Source organism: Girardinichthys multiradiatus, chromosome 12, assembly GCF_021462225.1.
Source record: "Girardinichthys multiradiatus isolate DD_20200921_A chromosome 12, DD_fGirMul_XY1, whole genome shotgun sequence".
Classification (NCBI taxonomy): Eukaryota; Metazoa; Chordata; class Actinopteri; order Cyprinodontiformes; family Goodeidae; genus Girardinichthys; species Girardinichthys multiradiatus.
The window spans coordinates 29,206,120-29,226,054 of NC_061805.1; the positions used below are offsets into that span (position 1 = coordinate 29,206,120).

The following is a 19,935-nucleotide window of genomic DNA, read 5'->3' on the forward strand; positions in this document are numbered from 1 at the left end:
AGTAGTACTTTAAAACTCACAGAGCTAAAAAAAAAAAGTCATGGGTTTCTTAAAGTTGGCAAAGAAGTAAGATCAAGAATTAACAATAGCAATTTAAACAGCTTGAAACCCTGCACACTAGCATGTATGGTGAAAAACATTGTAAAATGTGTTTTTGATTTTCTACTGGTTTTTAGGCTTTGTGAGCAAGCTCACCTCACAGTGAGCCTGCTCAGTTTGACTATTAAGTAAGTCTGCTCTGAAAGCTGTAAAACCTTTATTTAGATTCCAACCTTTTTACTATCCTGCCATCCCAGACATGGTGAAATTAACTGTTAGGGTGCCTGCCACTTCACAAAACTGTCTTTCTGTCTCACATGTAAAGCTGTAAGTACTGTAGCAGTTCTTTACTGTTTTTATTCATTTTTTTAAATACATTTGCAGTTTGATGAATTTTTGACCTCCAATGTAGAAACTCCGTAAAACACGAGAACTTTATTCTACTTTAACTCTCCTAATTTAAATGTTTATATACATAAATACTCCTTTTATCAGCTGAAAGGTTGTTAGTTCTCTCCCTGCCCTTCTACTGACTCATGCTGTGTTGGGGTTTTGTGTCTTGGTGTTGACTAGCAAGCTGCTGGAAACATTACCTCCTTTCTCGTTCCTTGGCAGGTTTTAACTTAATGTGTCTGTTTTCTCTCATGATTTGTGTTTAAGACTCCTCAGGGTTCTAGTGCACCACTGAGTGTTTTTGTTAGACAGCAAAATGTGCCAATTTGTTGCTACGTTACTGTGCGAACCAAAGTTGTGGTATTTTCTGTCACCTCTTTAACTTCTTCTAATTAACCTATAAATTCTACAAGTCCATTATTGAAGATCAGTGGTTTATCTAATTTAACCGAGGTTATCAGACATGTGCAGACACACACAAACAGAATCTTAGGCCAGGGCCTGGTGGCTGCAAATCTTTGTAATTTATCAAATAATGGCCGAGTAACTCAATTACAAAAACATCCTTGAGCCTCAATCTTGAATTCAATGCTGAATTCAAATTGTTTGATAAATGTGAACAGAATTACTTTGCAGTAATAAAATAATTGTGAAAACAGTTGGCAGAGTAATTGCTGACTAAAAGGAATACAAGAAATCTGTCTAATAAGACAAATTAGCAGATACAGAATTCTGATTCATTATGCATTATCTGGCATTAGGAGTTGGAAAGATGTCAAAGCTGTAACAATGTGCACAGCAGCTTCTATTGTTGGAAAAGGTCTGGAGTCCTGTTCATATTATCCTGCGGCTATAAGCAACAGTGAATTCCCCTTTATGGATCATTTTGTCATTTACATCATAAAAGTCTTTCCGGATAATGGCTACATGTGTTTTTCAGAGCACACAGTTGGCATTTGGAAACCAAAGAGGTGTGGTTTATAACTTACTGCCTTCACCTGAGCAATATGCACAAGATATGTGTCTAAGCTCTGGCTGAGCTCTGTGCTCATGCAGGTTGTCCAAATACATGCTGTGCCCTTTTTTTGTGAGAAAAGTTGAGTGCCATGCTCAGCATCTGTTTCAGATACAGCTGATTAACATATTTCTCAGATTACACAAACTGGAGGTTCATCCACTGCTTTCTCTGTACCCACGGACTGCACAACTGTCGTCTTTCTTTGTATAATGCACTACATCACACCCATACCCGTCCTTCCCTTACAGATCATGTTGATCATGGGTTTCTGACTGCCTCCTTAGGTGGGTCAGAGGCATAATCTGGACTGGAAATCTTAAGCCTCTAAATGTGGCAAAGATAAATTAAAAACTTCAAAGCAAGCATCTGAACGGGGGAAAATGGACTTTGAGTTTTGTATTGTAGTTGGACCCAAAGGGGATGGTCAGATTCTCAAAAACTGCTAATGAACCATCTCTCAGGTTTTCAGTGATTTCTATAAAAAAAAATAAGATATCAAGTGAGCAGCAGATGTGTCGACGAAAATGCCTTGATGTAAAGAAGGAATGAGTAGACTCATAATCAAGTTATGCAAAATATTATCTCATGAACACACAGCACATAACTTGAAGCAGATTGGCTACAACTGCAGAACACCACACTAGGTGCCATACCAGTCAGCTAAGAACAGGAAACTGAAGCCACAATTAACACACTCTTTTAACCCAGAACACAATCCACTTTTCCATTGCAGGAACCTCAAGCCATTACCTGGGATTTTGAAAGTCCTTTGCAGGTTTTGACACAATTTTACCCAAGTAATTTTTAATTTCCCAGGTCCACACTTTTCAGAATGAAAAGTCCTGGTCTGAGAGTAGGAATGTCGGATAGCCCCAAGATTGTTGAGGGGTAGGTTATGTGCTGAGCAAGGATGATTGGTGGCTAAAAAACATATAACAATCCTTTTAATTTAGCAGCTGAAGCAAAGCGACTGCAATTGTTCAGATATAGAGTACTGAACAGCTGTTTTTTGTCATGTTTATTTAAATGAGTAATGTTATTGGAGGGAAGCTGGTGCACTTTAAACATAGATTTTTTTCCTCTGTCTGGTCAGTGTTTCTTTTAGAAGTTCATGTGATGTCATTCTTATTGAAAAGCCTGGAATGGCTTCTGCTGAGATAGGTGTGGGATGTAGACAGATAAGGAATGTGCAGAATATCACAGAAACACACTTGCACACTGTTACATTGTCATGAGCTTGAAAAAAACCTTGATCCCAGAATACAGCAAGCAGACTGAGCTTAGGAATAATTAAAAAACCAATTTGAGAAAAACTCTAAAATAAATTTTTAAATAATAGATATTGCAGTTGTTTCTATTTAATCACCCAAGGAAATATGTGCTATAGTTTGTGTTTTCTCTATAAAAGTGACATTACATAAAAATTAACCAATTGAACTTCACATGGCAATAATTGGGTTGATTCAACCTTTAATAATGACGATCCAAGACATTACAAATTATATTTTGTGTTGTTATTCAAGATTCAAAATCAAGAAACTTCAAGAAAATTGAAACAAAGTCTAAGATCAAAACAGGATAAAAAACAAATATCACTGAGCTGCCAAAAAAAAAAAAAAAAATCTGCCAAGAAACATTATGCTTAAAAATCCCAAACATATCCAGACAGGATATTAGAAAATAAGAGCACAAAAATAGGAATGGTCAAACAGTTTCAAAGTGAAAACAAATTTGGTTAAACACACTGTGTGTCTTTGTGTGACTTTGCATTCATTAGGTGTATTTGCAGGCCAGATGCTATGGAGGGAATAAGCTGGTCCTTGTATTCTGTTTTATTCCACTCACCCAGTAACATTTCCTGGGCTAACCTCTCATGGCTGAAATCACTGTCACCACACCCAGCATGCCACATCACTGTATGTGCGTGTTTTGTGTGAATGCACATTTATTTGCTTTTATCCATTCGGTACCTAGAAGGAATCTGTCATACAAACAGCCAGACACTTTAAAGACTTCATTTATTGTAAAATACAATTCCATATGTTCAGTTTGCTAAAAACAAAATGGCATATTTAATGGAAAGGAAGAAAATTGCATGAATGTCTACACCATGACAAATGTTTATTATATTTTTGGTGCTTTTTGATTGATCAAAAACATTTACCAGCATTATTTCCCCCTTAAAATTCATTCTTAAATTTAAACACACCTCCAATGTGTTTAATCTTGACCATTTAAAGTTTTTTTATGTTTAATCCTCAATCCTGTACATAATTTCCAGTCAAGCCCAAAATTGTTCTTAGCACTGGCAAAACTAGATTTAATGATTTTTATTTGCCAGGAAGTGTGTTTTACAGCTGCACTCGACCCCTTGCACATGCATGTCTGTGTTTTCATGTGAGCCAGTTAATCATAAAGCCCTAATTCATGCCCCTCTTTATAATTAATATAACAATCACTACAGACATTAAGGCATTCAAACCATTCCTATAAATGCTAACCCATTTTTTGCATTTTTACACTATTATTTCTGACTATTTATCGTTTGCAATGAGCAAAATTGGACTGTGACTGGGCCACTCCAAATCACTAATATTGTTTACAGCAACAGGGAAAATGTTACTCCAAACCTTAATCTGCCAGACCTATGACGTACGTAAATATTTTGAAATTTTAAAAAGCATAAATAAATAAATAAATGTTGCTTCTTACTGTATTGTTCATGATAATCTGCTGGGAGTAGGCCAAGATAAAAAGACTCTTGGACGAGGGGAGGAACTCTGATTGAAAACCCTTTTGAAGAGTGACCGGGGTCTCAATATGAGAAAGAGGCCTAAAGGGGCAGACACAAAAAATGGGGTAAAAAAATACCTTTGCATTACTGTTTTTTTTTCTTTAAAGACACCAGTGGTAACCCAGTTTTCCAAAACTGTGCTTTTCAGAAGCCAAGCTTCAAAGACTATCAATGTTGCAAAGGGGCTTTAACAAAGGACTGAGTAAAACTTGTAGAAATACTTTAAAAAAGGAGGCATTATGCTTTTAGTTTTAACACATCCGAACAGGGCTGCCAATGTGTTACTGGTTCAGGCTTTCTCTCTGGGTTGGGTTTGTTCATAAGACAAGCCGGTGACATGTTGAGACACAGCCCAGGCAACAAAGTTCAGCAATAGACTGGACATATTAAAAAGAAAAACTGAAAAGGAATCCCAGTAGAGCCAGACTGGTATGTACAGGTCCTTCTCAAAATATTAGCATATTGTGATAAAGTTCATTATTTTCCATAATGTCATGATGAAAATTTAACATTCATATATTTTAGATTCATTGCACACTAACTGAAATATTTCAGGTCTTTTATTGTCTTAATACGGATGATTTTGGCATACAGCTCATGAAAACCCAAAATTCCTATCTCACAAAATTAGCATATCATTAAAAGGGTCTCTAAACAAGCTATGAACGTAATCATCTGAATCAACGAGTTAACTCTAAACACCTGCAAAAGATTCCTGAGGCCTTTAAAACTCCCAGCCTGGTTCATCACTCAAAACCCCAATCATGGGTAAGACTGCCGACCTGACTGCTGTCCAGAAGGCCACTATTGACACCCTCAAGCAAGAGGGTAAGACACAGAAAGAAATTTCTCAACGAATAGGCTGCTCCCAGAGTGCTGTATCAAGGCACCTCAGTGGGAAGTCTGTGGGAAGGAAAAAGTGTGGCAGAAAACGCTGCACAACGAGAAGAGGTGACCGGACCCTGAGGAAGATTGTGGAGAAGGGCCGATTCCAGACCTTGGGGGACCTGCGGAAGCAGTGGACTGAGTCTGGAGTAGAAACATCCAGAGCCACCGTGCACAGGCGTGTGCAGGAAATGGGCTACAGGTGCCGCATTCCCCAGGTCAAGCCACTTTTGAACCAGAAACAGCGGCAGAAGCGCCTGACCTGGGCTACAGAGAAGCAGCACTGGACTGTTGCTCAGTGGTCCAAAGTACTTTTTTCGGATGAAAGCAAATTCTGCATGTCATTCGGAAATCAATGTGCCAGAGTCTGGAGGAAGACTGGGGAGAAGGAAATGCCAAAATGCCAGAAGTCCAGTGTCAAGTAACCACAGTCAGTGATGGTCTGGGGTGCCGTGTCAGCTGCTGGTGTTGGTCCACTGTGTTTTATCAAGGGCAGGGTCAATGTAGGGTCACAGGTAGGGTCACAGGTACAATGTAGGCGAGTATAAGGGGAGAATCTGACGGGGAGAAAATGCAGCAGGTGAGCTTAGAAGAATACTGAGACATCAATGGAGAAATGACATAGAATGCAAGTGTGAGTAATCTGGAGGATATGACGGACAGCTGAGACCAATGAAGTGAGAGAGCTGAGGGAGAGATTAGCAGGACCAGACAGAGGGGAACACAGGAAGGAAATCTAACAGAGAATAATTCAAAATATACAAGAATTACCTAAAAACCTCAGTAAACAGGACCTAGATAGATAGATAGATAGATAGATAGATAGATAGATAGAATCACCTATATAAGCTCAGCTGTGGTTTAAATGGGCTTATCAGTATATTAGTGCCACTCATCATGCAGATATATGAAAGTGAAATACAGGTCCTTCTCAAAATATTAGCATATTGTGATAAAGTTCATTATTTTCCATAATGTCATGATGAAAATTTAACATTCATATATTTTAGAGTCATTGCACACTAACTGAAATATTTCAGGTCTTTTATTGTCTTAATACGGATGATTTTGGCATACAGCTCATGAAAACCCAAAATTCCTATCTCACAAAATTAGCATATTTCATCCGACCAATAAAAGAAAAGTGTTTTTAATACAAAAAACGTCAACCTTCAAATAATCATGTACAGTTATGCACTCAATACCTGGTCGGGAATCCTTTGGCAGAAATGACTGCTTCAATGCGGCGTGGCATGGAGGCAATCAGCATGTGGCACTGCTGAGGTCTTATGGAGGCCTAGGATGCTTCGATAGCGGCCTTTAGCTCATCCAGAGTGTTGGGTCTTGAGTCTCTCAACGTTCTCTTCACAATATCCCACAGATTCTCTATGGGGTTCAAGTCAGGAGAGTTTGCAGGCCAATTGAGCACAGTGATACGATGGTCAGTAAACCATTTACCAGTGGTTTTGGCACCGTGAGCAGGTGCTGAAAAATGAAATCTTCATCTCCATAAAGCTTTTCAGCAGATGGAAGCATGAAGTGCTCCAAAATCTCCTGATAGCTAGCTGCATTGACCCTGCCCTTGATAAAACACAGTGGACCAACACCAGCAGCTGACACGGCACCCCAGACCATCACTGACTGTGGGTACTTGACACTGGACTTCTGGCATTTTGGCATTTCCTTCTCCCCAGTCTTCCTCCAGACTCTGGCACCTTGATTACCGAATGACATGCAGAATTTGCTTTCATCCGAAAAAAGTACTTTGGACCACTGAGCAACAGTCCAGTGCTGCTTCTCTGTAGCCCAAGTCTGGGGAATGCGGCACCTGTAGCCCATTTCCTGCACACGCCTGTGCACGGTGGCTCTGGATGTTTCTACTCCAGACTCAGTCCACTGCTTCCGCAGGTCCCCCAAGGTCTGGAATCGGCCCTTCTCCACAATCTTCCTCAGGGTCCGGTCACCTCTTCTCGTTGTGCAGCGTTTTCTGCCACACTTTTTCCTTCCCACAGACTTCCCACTGAGGTGCCTTGATACAGCACTCTGGGAACAGCCTATTCGTTCAGAAATTTCTTTCTGTGTCTTACCCTCTTGCTTGAGGGTGTCAATAGTGGCCTTCTGGACAGCAGTCAGGTCGGCAGTCTTACCCATGATTGGGGTTTTGAGTGATGAACCAGGCTGGGAGTTTTAAAGGCCTCAGGAATCTTTTGCAGGTGTTTAGAGTTAACTCGTTGATTCAGATGATTAGGTTCATAGCTCGTTTAGAGACCCTTTTAATGATATGCTAATTTTGTGAGATAGGAATTTTGGGTTTTCATGAGCTGTATGCCAAAATCATCCGTATTAAGACAATAAAAGACCTGAAATATTTCAGTTAGTGTGCAATGAATCTAAAATATATGAATGTTAAATTTTCATCATGTCATTATGGAAAATAATTAACTTTATCACAATATGCTAATATTTTGAGAAGGACCTGTATATAAAATGCTAATGAAAAAAATGGGCAGGTCAGACTTCTGTAAAGGTTTGTGGTTTTGTAGCTGGACCAAGGTGCAGACTGAAAATCAGGAATGACATGATAACATTGAAGGATTTCAATGAAAACAAAAAAGCAAAACCTTACAGTGTGGTACGAGGAAACCAGGAGATGAAGTGTGGAAACAAAAATGGAACTGAACAGAATGGAATCCAGTGAGGAACAATGACCAACCGAGAGCTTAAATGGGTGGAGGAAAACCTGCAGGCAATAGTAGGAAAATGGGGTAGCACAGGTGAGCAGAATCTACTAATTATATTGTGGCTGTGACTGGGAAACTATAAAGCATGCATGGAGCTGCACAGGAGACTTCAAGACATGGGGGAAAGAAAAACAGAGATCAAATAGAAATTACTGAAAAATGAAATGAATAAGAACAACAAAATGATCAAATACACATCAGAGAATCAAGACCCAAACAGCTTGAGATCGTGACAACTACAAAGAACACAGAAATCAGTGTGATCCAAAAAATCCCAATACTCTCCATAAGTCAAACTTCTTTAGTTTTCTGATTTCAAAATGATTTTACAATTTATTTGCAGAGTGTAACAAACTCAATACTTAAATTGACCCAGAAACTCATTCAAAGATCATCTGGGACTCTTGTCATTCTTGTAAAACTGCGAGTTTCTTAACACTGAATCACATTTGTTCTGAACTTCCAGAGGCAAGGAAAGCCTCTGTGATAACATTATACTTTCCTTTAAATATCTCTTCCACTTTGGTATACGACAGCAACGTATTTCCATGCTGCTGTTTTCCTGTTATAGATGCTTTGTAATTAAGGCAACAGCCCACTAATGATGGGGTCATATTTATAATCCCCCCTTGATACCCCAGTCTTCCCCTACATACCTCCTGTGGCAGACATATTTCCATGCAACAAGTTGTGCAACTGAGAACTGTCCAAAGATAAACTGAGTACTAGGTAGACTATTTACAGTATGGTGTGTCCATGGAAACTTGCAGGGATAAAGGTGACGCAGTGTTAGTGAGTCAATATGGGGTGAGTTCTGTCAGTCAGGATATTTTAAGCTTTGCATTATTCTGCTTTTATTCGAGCCTTTATGGCATACATTGTCAATGGAAAGTATTCACACGCCTTTAACTTTTTTACCTTTTGTCATATTACAACCACAAACTTTCAATCTATTTTTTAAGCTTTTATGGGATATAACAAAAGAAAATAGCACATAACAGTAAAGTCGAAGGAAAGGGACTCACGGTTTTCAGGAATTTTTTTTTCAAACTCTGAAAAGTCACGTGTATATTTGTTCGGTCTCTTTTCCTCTGATAACCCTTAAGTAAATCCAGCACAATCAACTTGCATTCTCATTTAATTAGTGTAATCTACTTACGACAGGAAAGCAAGCAAGAGTTGATGGGAGGATGGATAGAGTTAAATGCTCTGCAATCTTGAAGGAAAACCTGTTGGAGGCAGTAAAACACTTGAGACTGAGTGGAGGTCAAGCTTCCAGCAGACCAGTGACCTAAACATACAGCCAGAGCTACAAAGAAATAGTTTAAATCAAAGGATGTTTTTGTGTTAAAATGTCCAAGTCAAAGTCCGGACCTAAAATCAATAGAGAATCTGTGGGAAAACATGCAATTTATTTTCCAAGATGGTCAACATCCAATTGTGCGTGAGCAATTTTGCAAACATAATGGCTCGGAACTTTTGTCTCTAGATGTGCAAGCCAGTAGAGACATACAGGGGTTGGACAATGAAACTGAAACACCTGTCATTTTAGTGTGGGAGGTTTCATGGCTAAATGGGACCAGCCTGGTAGCCAGTCTTCATTGATTGCACATTGCACCAGTAAGAGCAGAGTGTGAAGGTTCAATTAGCAGGGTAAGAGCACAGTTTTGCTCAAAATATTGAAATGCACACAACATTATGGGTGACATACCAGAGTTCAAAAGAGGACAAATTGTTGGTGCACGTCTTGCTGGTGCATCTGTGACCAAGACAGCAAGTCTTTGTGATGTATCAAGAGCCACGGTATCCAGGGTAATGTCAGCATACCACCAAGAAGGACGAACCACATCCAACAGGATTAACTGTGGACGCAAGAGGAAGCTGTCTGAAAGGGATGTTCGGGTGCTAACCCGGATTGTATCCAAAAAACATAAAACCACGGCTCCCCAAACTCTCCTGTTTCCACCAGAACTTTCCGTCGGGAGCTCCACATGGTCAATATACAGCGCTTTGAGTGTCTCGTTGCTGAAAAGCGCTATATAAATAAACTTACCTAACCTTACCTTATACACGGCCGGGCTGCTATAGCCAAACCTTTGGTCACTCATGCCAATGCCAAACGTCGTTTCAATGGTGCAAGGAGCGCAAATCTTGGGCTGTGGACAATGTGAAACATGTATTGTTCTCTGATGAGTCCACCTTTACTGTTTTCTCCACATCCGGGAGAGTTACGGTGTGGAGAAGCCCCAAAGAAGCGTACCACCCAGACTGTTGCATGCCCAGAGTGAAGCATGGGGGTGGATCAGTGATGGTTTGGGCTGGGCTTGGCCCAATACTTGTGCTAGATGGGCGCGTCACTGCCAAGGACTACCGAACCATTCTTGAGGACTATGTGCATCCAATGGTTCAAACATTGTATCCTGAAGGCGGTGCCGTGTATCAGGATGACAATGCACCAATACACACAGCAAGACTGGTGAAAGATTGGTTTGATGAACATGAAAGTGAAGTTGAACATCTCCCATGGCCTGCACAGTCACTAGATCTAAATATTATTGAGCCACTTTGGGGTGTTTTGGAGGAGCGAGTCAGGAAACATTTTCCTCCACCAGTATCACGTAGTGACCTGGCCACTATCCTGCAAGAAGAATGGCTTAAATGACACTCTGACCACTGTGCAGGACTTGTATATGTCATTCCCAAGATGAATTGACGCTGTATTGGCCGCAAAAGGAGGCCCTACACCATCCTAATAAATTATTGTGGTCTAAAACCAGGTGTTTCAGTTTCATTGTCCAACCCCTGTACTTCTGAAGCCATAATTGCAGCAGAAATTGGTACTACAAAACCTTGACTTGAATATCTGTCCACCTAACAATTATACACTATTTTGTGTAGTTCTATCTTAATAAAGTACATTGATGTTTGTAATTATGTAAAAATTTAAACTGTTTAGGGGTTTGAATATTTTTGCAATGTAGTGTAAGTCAGAATAGGAAATCCTTTCTGAAACATTCCAGTTGAAACCATAGTCAATGTTCCTTAATCATGAGTTTTATATTATTACCTTTTAGTTATTGTTAAAGAGAATCGTTCTTACTTCAGAATATAACTTACTAATACTAATACTAATACTAATAAAAGTTGCTTTAAATAGGATTTTCCCAGAAGTGTGCCTCTTTAAAAACATCACTTAAGATGCTCTCACCTAATGTTTAAGGAACATGGTCACAGTATCAGTACACTGTTGGCAAACCAGCAGGAAACAGGAGTTGAACAGAAAAGGCCAAACATGTATCTGTATCTGTGGACTGATGTGATCTTAAGCACGGTGAGAGTGTTGGTTCAAATTTACAGGGCTGAAGGATACGGAGGAAGGTTACAGAGGGGCTGCTCTGAAAGAAATGCAAGACAGCTGACATTTGTATTCTTCAGTTACAGTTCAGTTTACTTAACTTCTTAATTTACTCTATTTCATGTTGTTGTTTTGCCTTCATAGTGTGCTTAATTGAGTTATGGAAAGTTAATATAAGTTGTGTTTTTTTTTTTTTTTTGTTAAATATGTTGCCAGTGATATCTTGGCTTTTAAGCAATTTTTAGGTTTCCTGTCAATGAGTGGAAAATCATTTCTGTCCAGTAAATGTAAGGATGAAGTGCTAAATCACTGTGACTTCTAAATACAATTACAAGAATGTAGGCATACAAAAATGCTTCTAAATAGACCTTTTAATAGATGACCTGGCACAAATATGCATTTAGAGTACAAATCAGACTAATACAGGCCTTCACTAAATAAAGACAACTGCTTAAAAAATGTTTTTAAACAATACCACATTTCCCCACTCTTCCAACTTACGTTTCCCTCTTTGACATGCAGACACATCCAGAACTGTTTGGATTCTGTTAGAATCTCCCTTGAAATAGTATTTCACAGTAACACATTTATTTTTCTTTTGGAAACCCTCCATTAACATGTGAAGCTTTGACAGTATGGTTTCCATAAATATCAGTAAACATTTTGGAAGGGTTTGTGTAATTTCACCCACATCATCCTGGCTAGAATAAAAAAAAAACATGTAAGCGATATTTTGACATGAAAAAGAAAAGCGGTGTGCAATAATAAGTCATGCCTTCTTGTTCTTGTGCCTTCTTTCCAGATCCAGTGTTTTTAAACCTCCTCCAGTGGCCCCAAAGGTAATGTAAAGCTATTTTCACAAAGCAGATTAACTTTTTCTTCAAAAGTACAACTGCAAAATGATTCTTTAAATTCTTTAAAAAGTTACAAATGTGAAAAAAGATGTGATTTGCAGATGTTTTAAAATATATTTACCTAGGGTATAGATGCTGTATTATTTATTGTTATGAACCAGGTGAACATTGATCAGTAAAATTAATCCTATGAAATGTGGCTGAATTGAATATAGTGCATAAACTTGTCTTTTAGACCACAATACCCTTCTGAAACAGTGTCATACATAGTTTTTGTTGCATGTTCTCACTTATCTATATAGATTTTTTTCATGAAACACTTTGCCAAACACTGATGCTTTCCTAGAACCCAAGTGCAACACTTTTGACCTGCAAAATGTATACATTATTCCAAAACGTTCATCATACTATTTTTTGTTGGATACATCTAAATGGGAGGCATCAGTGTTGTGTGCTTTGATTTAATTTATTTTTGTGTGTATTTGCATGTTCTTCTGTCATATTGGTAGGAAAACCGAACAGACCTAATAAAACCAGTAGCCATCACCCATCTGTCTGTTTCACAACATCCCCAGTCTGAGTGTCTCGCCCCCCACAACAAAGCCTCCAGACCTTATGGGGATTGCAGATTTGAGGGTGCATACTCTCCTTTACATTCACCTTTCACCACCTTCATCCCCTCGCCATCCTCTGCTTTCACTCCTGCCTCATCCCACATTGCTCCCCTCCCTCCACATCCTCGCCCCCCTTCTCCTTTGGTCTCTCACCCGTCCTCTGCATCCTCTTCCTCCAACCTTCCTGTCCTGGTTCCGCCTCAGCCATCAGTGTATAACACACCAATCAACCTCTACTCCACTGAGAATGCGTGTGAGGTGGCCATGGGGCAAAGGCGGGGCCTGTTGGAGAGTCAGGGAGGAGCCTTGCCACAGTTTAATGGGTGAGTGGTGGACTTGTTAACTAATCACATGAATTAATCCTTTTTTTCATTAGTTTTCTCCTTGAGACTCTTAGGACCCTTCACTTGATTGCCTTCCTAATTGTATCAATGGATTTCTCCACTGTTCTCTCTGAATGACTTCAGACTTAAAGAGTTCCACACAGGCATATAAATTACATTTTGATTTTCGCTCTGTGATTTTAAAAGGCATGGTGAGACATTTGTCTCCACATGCAACCTCTTTTTTTTGCACAGCATATGTTTTAGGTTAGAGACTGCACATACAGGTCCTTCTCAAAATATTAGCATATGGTGATAAAGTTCATTATTTTCCATAATGTCATGATGAAAATTTAACATTCATATATTTTAGATTCATTGCACACTAACTGAAATATTTCAGGTCTTTCATTGTCTTAATACGGATGATTTTGGCATACAGCTCATGAAAACCCAAAATTCCTATCTCACAAAATTAGCATATCATTAAAAGGGTCTCTAAACGAGCTATGAACCTAATCATCTGAATCAATGAGTTAACTCTAAACACCTGCAAAAGATTCCTGAGGCCTTTAAAACTCCCAGCCTGGTTCATCACTCAAAACCCCAATCATGGGTAAGACTGCCGACCTGACTGCTGTCCAGAAGGCCACTATTGACACCCTCAAGCAAGAGGGTAAGACACAGAAAGAAATTTCTGAACGAATAGGCTGTTCCCAGAGTGCTGTATCAAGGCACCTCAGTGGGAAGGAAAAAGTGTGGCAGAAAACGCTGCACAACGAGAAGAGGTGACCGGACCCTGAGGAAGATTGTGGAGAAGGGCCGATTCCAGACCTTGGGGGACCTGCGGAAGCAGTGGACTGAGTCTGGAGTAGAAACATCCAGAGCCACCGTGCACAGGCGTGTGCAGGAAATGGGCTACAGGTGTCACATTCCCCAGGTCAAGCCACTTTTGAACCAGAAACAGCGGCAGAACGCCTGACCTGGGCTACAGAGAAGCAGCACTGGACTGTTGCTCAGTGGTCCAAAGTACTTTTTTCAGATGAAAGCAAATTCTGCATGTCATTCGGAAATCAAGGTGCCAGAGTCTGGAGGAAGACTGGGGAGAAGGAAATGCCAAAATGCCAGAAGTCCAGTGTCAAGTACCCACAGTCAGTGATGGTCTGGGGTGCCGTGTCAGCTGCTGGTGTTGGTCCACTGTGTTTTATCAAGGGCAGGGTCAATGCAGCTAGCTATCAGGAGATTTTGGAGCACTTCATGCTTCCATCTGCTGAAAAGCTTTATGGAGATGAAGATTTCATTTTTCAGCATGACCTGGCACCTGTTCACCGTGCTTTATCACAATATGCTAATATTTTGAGAAGGACCTGTAGTGCAGGCCACCTGCCATCTCAATTCATTTGCCCTCATCTACTGTTGGCCATGTGAGGTTTGTTACTTTCAACTCTTCATTTATTGATTGGATGCTAAAAAACACATTGTTGATTTTTCATTAAAGTTAAATGTAATTTGTTTTATTTTTATTTTTTCATTGGGTTTTAGCATTATGATGCATTAACATTAATTTGTGTTAAAAGAGACTGAAAAAAAATGGATCATACCCCTTAACCTTTTTTTTTAACATTTTGCCATGTTTCAAACACTTGTTCACAGTTGTTGCTCTTTTCTGATTAGGAATGCTTCTGAGGGCCTGCATGAGAGAGTGTTGCCATTATTTTATTTAAATTCAAATAGCTAAAAATTATCAATGTGGACCTTTTTTCCTGCAGAGGTGAAGCATTTGTAGGTGACAATTTAACAGCACAGGTGGTTCTGAACATGAGCCCACATTCATCATCTTTTTTGTTCTGTCTTTACTCGGACAGTTTATAATCATCAGCTTTAATTTATCCTGCACCATCCTTTGCCCCTAAGCTTTATGTTGCCCTCTTTGTCAACATAAATCCATTATCGTCCACCTCTTTTGTCTTTTTCTGTCTCAGTGCCTGCTCTCCTTTCCCCAACTATGCTGTGATGTATTTAGGCTGGATGTATATAGCCTTCATAGGTAACTTGAGCTAAGTGGCATTCTCCGTCAAATAAGTAAATCTTCAAAGATTTCAGCCTTGAATCCATGCAGATTTACACTCACACTGAGCTTCTTTATTGACCTTGATAAACCATCTACTCCATTTGTTCATTTCTAACAGAGATTAGTTAGTTTTAGATTAAGATGTATTGAATGTATGTTTTGACTGAATAAACTCAGTATACCAAAAAGCCCTTATCACAATGATCTGTCATTTGATTTCTTCATTCTATAAAAACTTCGAAAACAGTTAGCGGTTTCTCTTTCTCTGACAGTGTGAACACACCAGTTATCGTCACAACATACTGTAATCTTTCACCATATAGCCAGGCAGATAAGGGGGTGTGGGGGGTTATGGGTTAAGAGGGAATCCTTTATACCAGTTTGGTTAATTTGATAAATGGCATTTATTAACCTTTTTATTTCGTAAAAACTACTGAACCTGAAACCTAAACCTGATCTTTCTTTACCATCAGTTTGTTGACTCATGATGGTCATTTTACATAAAAAAAAAAGTGTGCTGTTTGTTTTTCTATCAGTTACAAATGCATGCTTAAAAAATGCCCTGAGTGGTTAGTTCGTTAAACATTATTCACCAAATCAGTGGTTAATCTTTCATTCTGTGCCTGTTTAACCACAGGGACTTCACTCTAGTCTGTTTGCAGGTTATTCCTTTTGCTGGATAAGCTGGTGTTTAAGGACAGCATGCAGATATATGCTTGCCTCTTTCTTGCTTGCTTGTTTGCATGCTGTGTGATTTGTTTCAGAAGGGAGTCATAAACAAGATATTTTAGAGTTGATGCTGATAAAGACTTTTACACATGTACATGTCTTTGCTTTCTGTTTTCCCTTTATATCAATCCTTATTTTTTTGCTTTGCAGAACACGTCTCGCCCAGTCACAAAGTTAGTGTCTGAAGCATGTTGAGTGTTTGCTCTGGTGTTTTCAGCTGATACTTGTGAATCTCGCTTTCTTTGCACACTTATTCCTCTTCTGCTATCATCTTCCTCTTTTGACTGTAAACATTTAAATTTCTTTTTTTTCCTTCAATCATATTATCATTATTTACAGGGTTTGTGTTTGTTTTTGTGGTTCAGGTTTTGTGCAGTTTATGAGCATTAGATTACGGATACAAAGCAGAAATTATGTGCGAAACTCAGTAGCTCTCTGCATGTACCTTTTTAGTTGAAAGTGCACATTTTGACTTGATCATTTATTATCAAATTGACTTTAAAACTGACAAATTACACTGTCCAATAAGAAATGGGATTATCAAAACTGTGACACTGTGTAGAAAATATAAGGGGGGGGGGGCAGATAGTAATGTACTTTTGAAAAAAGATGTCTTTCATTAATTAAAGTCCTTGTTCAATGTGCATAAACCAAATTTGGAATAATTCTGATTACAGATTCTTTGAAACACAGTTTCCAATTTCTGAAACCTTAGCCAAAACCAACAAAAAAGGTATTTGTTATATATGATGTGTGTGGTGGGCTTAGAAGAAGGGTTGCGCACACGACATCATTCATGCAGGAGTTACCACAGATCTGAACCATGTATTTGCCACCTTCAGATACCATTCATTTCTAATAGTTTGAGTCAGCTGCAGAATACAGGTCCTTCTCAAAATATTAGCATATTGTGATAAAGTTAATTATTTTCCATAATGTCATGATGAAAATTTAACATTCATATATTTTAGATTCATTGCACACTAACTGAAATATTGCGGGTCTTTTATTGTCTTAATACGGATGATTTTGGCATACAGCTCATGAAAACCCAAAATTCCTATCTCACAAAATTAGCATATTTCATCCGACCAATAAAAGAAAAGTGTTTTTAATACAAAAAACGTCAACCTTCAAATAATCATATACAGTTATGCACTCAATACTTGGTCGGGTGAAATGACTGCTTCAATTTTGTGAGATAGGAATTTTGGGTTTTCATGAGCTGTATGCCAAAATCATCCGTATTAAGACAATAAAAGACCTGAAATATTTCAGTTAGTGTGCAATGAATCTAAAATATATGAATGTTAAATTTTCATCATGACATTATGGAAAATAATGAACTTTATCACAATATGCTAATATTTTGAGAAGGACCTGTATTGGTAGGATCAGTGTAGTGCAATTAATCTTGGTGTCCAAGGATGTATGTTGCAGAAAGAAAAAAGTAAGTGTTCATGTGTTTTGTAATTTGTCACAAAACTGAGTTTTTCATTGTGTTTATCCAAAAAATAGACTTCGAAATATTATTTATATCTTCAGTTTCTCAGGAGAAGCCTAATTGACAGTTTTTCAGAACAGCATTGATAAAAAAAATCTCATGTAATCTCATTTTATGAGGCTTCTTAAAAAAATCTGGCTCTTGATGCACATACTTTAACAATAAGATCATATTGGTAAGATGTGTTTAACCTTTAAGTATCCTATTTGCTCACTGCAGTGAAACATTCCCACTAACATTCTTGTTTACATACATGTTCAAAATATTTGAATATGTGTTCCAATGAGGATTGTTTGTCAGATTAAGGCGTGGCATGGAGGCAATCAGCCTGTGGCACTGCTGAGGTCTTATGGAGGCCCAGGATGCTTCGATAGCGGCCTTTAGCTCATCCAGAGTGTTGGGTCTTGAGTCTCTCAACGTTCTCTTCACAATATCCCACAGATTCTCTATGGGGTTCAGGTCAGGAGAGTTGGCAGGCCAATTGAGCACAGTGATACCATGGTCAGTAAACCATTTACCAGTGGTTTTGGCACTGTGAGCAGGTGCCAGGTCGTGCTGAAAAATGAAATCTTCATCTCCATAAAGCTTTTCAGCAGATGGAAGCATGAAGTGCTCCAAAATCTCCTGATAGCTAGCTGCATTGACCCTGCCCTTCATAAAACACAGTGGACCAACACCAGCAGCTGACACGGCACCCCAGACCATCACTGACTGTGGGTACTTGACACTGGACTTCTGGCATTTTGGCATTTCCTTCTCCCCAGTCTTCCTCCAGACTCCGGCACCTTGATTTCCGAATGACATGCAGAATTTGCTTTCATCTGAAAAAAGTACTTTGGACCACTGAGCAACAGTCCAGTGCTGCTTCTCTGTAGCCCAGGTCAGGCGCTTCTGCCGCTGTTTCTGGTTCAAAAGTGGCTTGACCTGGGGAATGCGGCACCTGTAGCCCATTTCCTGCACACGCCTGTGCACGGTGGCTCTGGATGTTTCTACTCCAGACTCAGTCCACTGCTTCCGCAGGTCCCCCAAGGTCTGGAATCGGCCCTTCTCCACAATCTTCCTCAGGGTCCGGTCACCTCTTCCCGTTGTGCAGCGTTTTCTGCCACACTTTTTCCTTCCCACAGACTTCCCACTGAGGTGCCTTGATACAGCACTCTGGGAACAGCCTATTCGTTCAGAAATTTCTTTCTGTGTCTTACCCTCTTGCTTGAGGGTGTCAATAGTGGCCTTCTGGACAGCAGTCAGGTCGGCAGTCTTACCCATGATTGGGGTTTTGAGTGATGAACCAGGCTGGGAGTTTTAAAGGCCTCAGGAATCTTTTGCAGGTGTTTAGAGTTAACTCGTTGATTCAGATGATTAGGTTCATAGCTCGTTTAGAGACCCTTTTAATGATATGCTAATTTTGTGAGATAGGAATTTTGGGTTTTCATGAGCTGTATGCCAAAATCATCCATATTAAGACAATAAAAGACCTGAAATATTTCAGTTAGTGTGCAATGAATCTAAAATATATGAATGTTAAATTTTCATCATGACATTATGGAAAATAATGAACTTTATCACAATATGCTAATATTTTGAGAAGGACCTGTATTGGTAGGATCAGTGTAGTGCAATTAATCTTGGTGTCCAAGGATGTATGTTGCAGAAAGAAAAAAGTAAGTGTTCATGTGTTTTGTAATTTGTCACAAAACTGAGTTTTTCATTGTGTTTATCCAAAAAATAGACTTCGAAATATTATTTATATCTTCAGTTTCTCAGGAGAAGCCTAATTGACAGTTTTTCAGAACAGCATTGATAAAAAAAATCTCATGTAATCTCATTTTATGAGGCTTCTTAAAAAAATCTGGCTCTTGATGCACATACTTTAACAATAAGATCATATTGGTAAGATGTGTTTAACCTTTAAGTATCCTATTTGCTCACTGCAGTGAAACATTCCCACTAACATTCTTGTTTACATACATGTTCAAAATATTTGAATATGTGTTCCAATGAGGATTGTTTGTCAGATTAAGAGTATTTTTTGAAAATAACAACCTTAAAGCATTTATAAAATAAACCTTCTCAAAAAGCCCACATTTCTGTAATAAAAAAGTTGTTTTTTATTGGTCTGATATAATATTCTAATCTTAAATGTTGTGTTTGCATTAGCTGTAAGCAAAATATTCTCATAATTTACAGAAATAAAGGCTTGAAAACATCAGTTTGTGTGCAGTTTATCTTTATAATGTGTGTTACCTAATGAGCCCAGTTGCTGAAATTTTTCAACAATATAAAATTTTTTTGAATGCTGTTGTTTATTCCAAATGTTAACACATAAATGTAGAAATAACAACACCAATGCCTTTAAAGATAGCTATTTGTTAAACCAGTATTTTCTTGGGACTCGAAACACAATGAAAACCAGTTCTTTTCTGATTGCCCAGTTGAATTTGTCAGTACCCAGTCAGTTTCTGGTAAAATGATTGTGCCAACAATATGGAATTTTGCACTTGTAACTCAGGAATAGCATGCAGATTTATACTATAGGTGGATGTTCAAAAACTGCACAAAACTGAATCTCAGCTAATACCTATTTTATTCTACATCGGTGCATAGTTAGATTTACAAAT

At 38.8% G+C, this 19,935-nt stretch overlaps 1 protein-coding gene across 7 annotated transcripts in view; it reads left to right on the plus strand.

Annotated features, from left to right (window-relative positions):
- pdlim5a (PDZ and LIM domain 5a) overlaps positions 1-19,935 on the plus strand; it is an 86,556-nt gene that overhangs the window by 36,663 nt on the left and 29,958 nt on the right. For 2 of the 7 annotated variants that reach the window (XM_047381883.1, XM_047381884.1), the window contains exons 4-5: positions 12,028-12,064; positions 12,589-13,016. In XM_047381883.1, the coding sequence (XP_047237839.1) occupies positions 12,028-12,064; positions 12,589-13,016 (465 nt within the window). Of the gene's footprint in view, positions 1-12,027; positions 12,065-12,588; positions 13,017-15,966; positions 15,990-19,935 lie in introns of all 7 variants that reach the window. The other 5 variants (XM_047381886.1, XM_047381889.1, XM_047381890.1 and 2 more) reach the window with 3 other exon arrangements.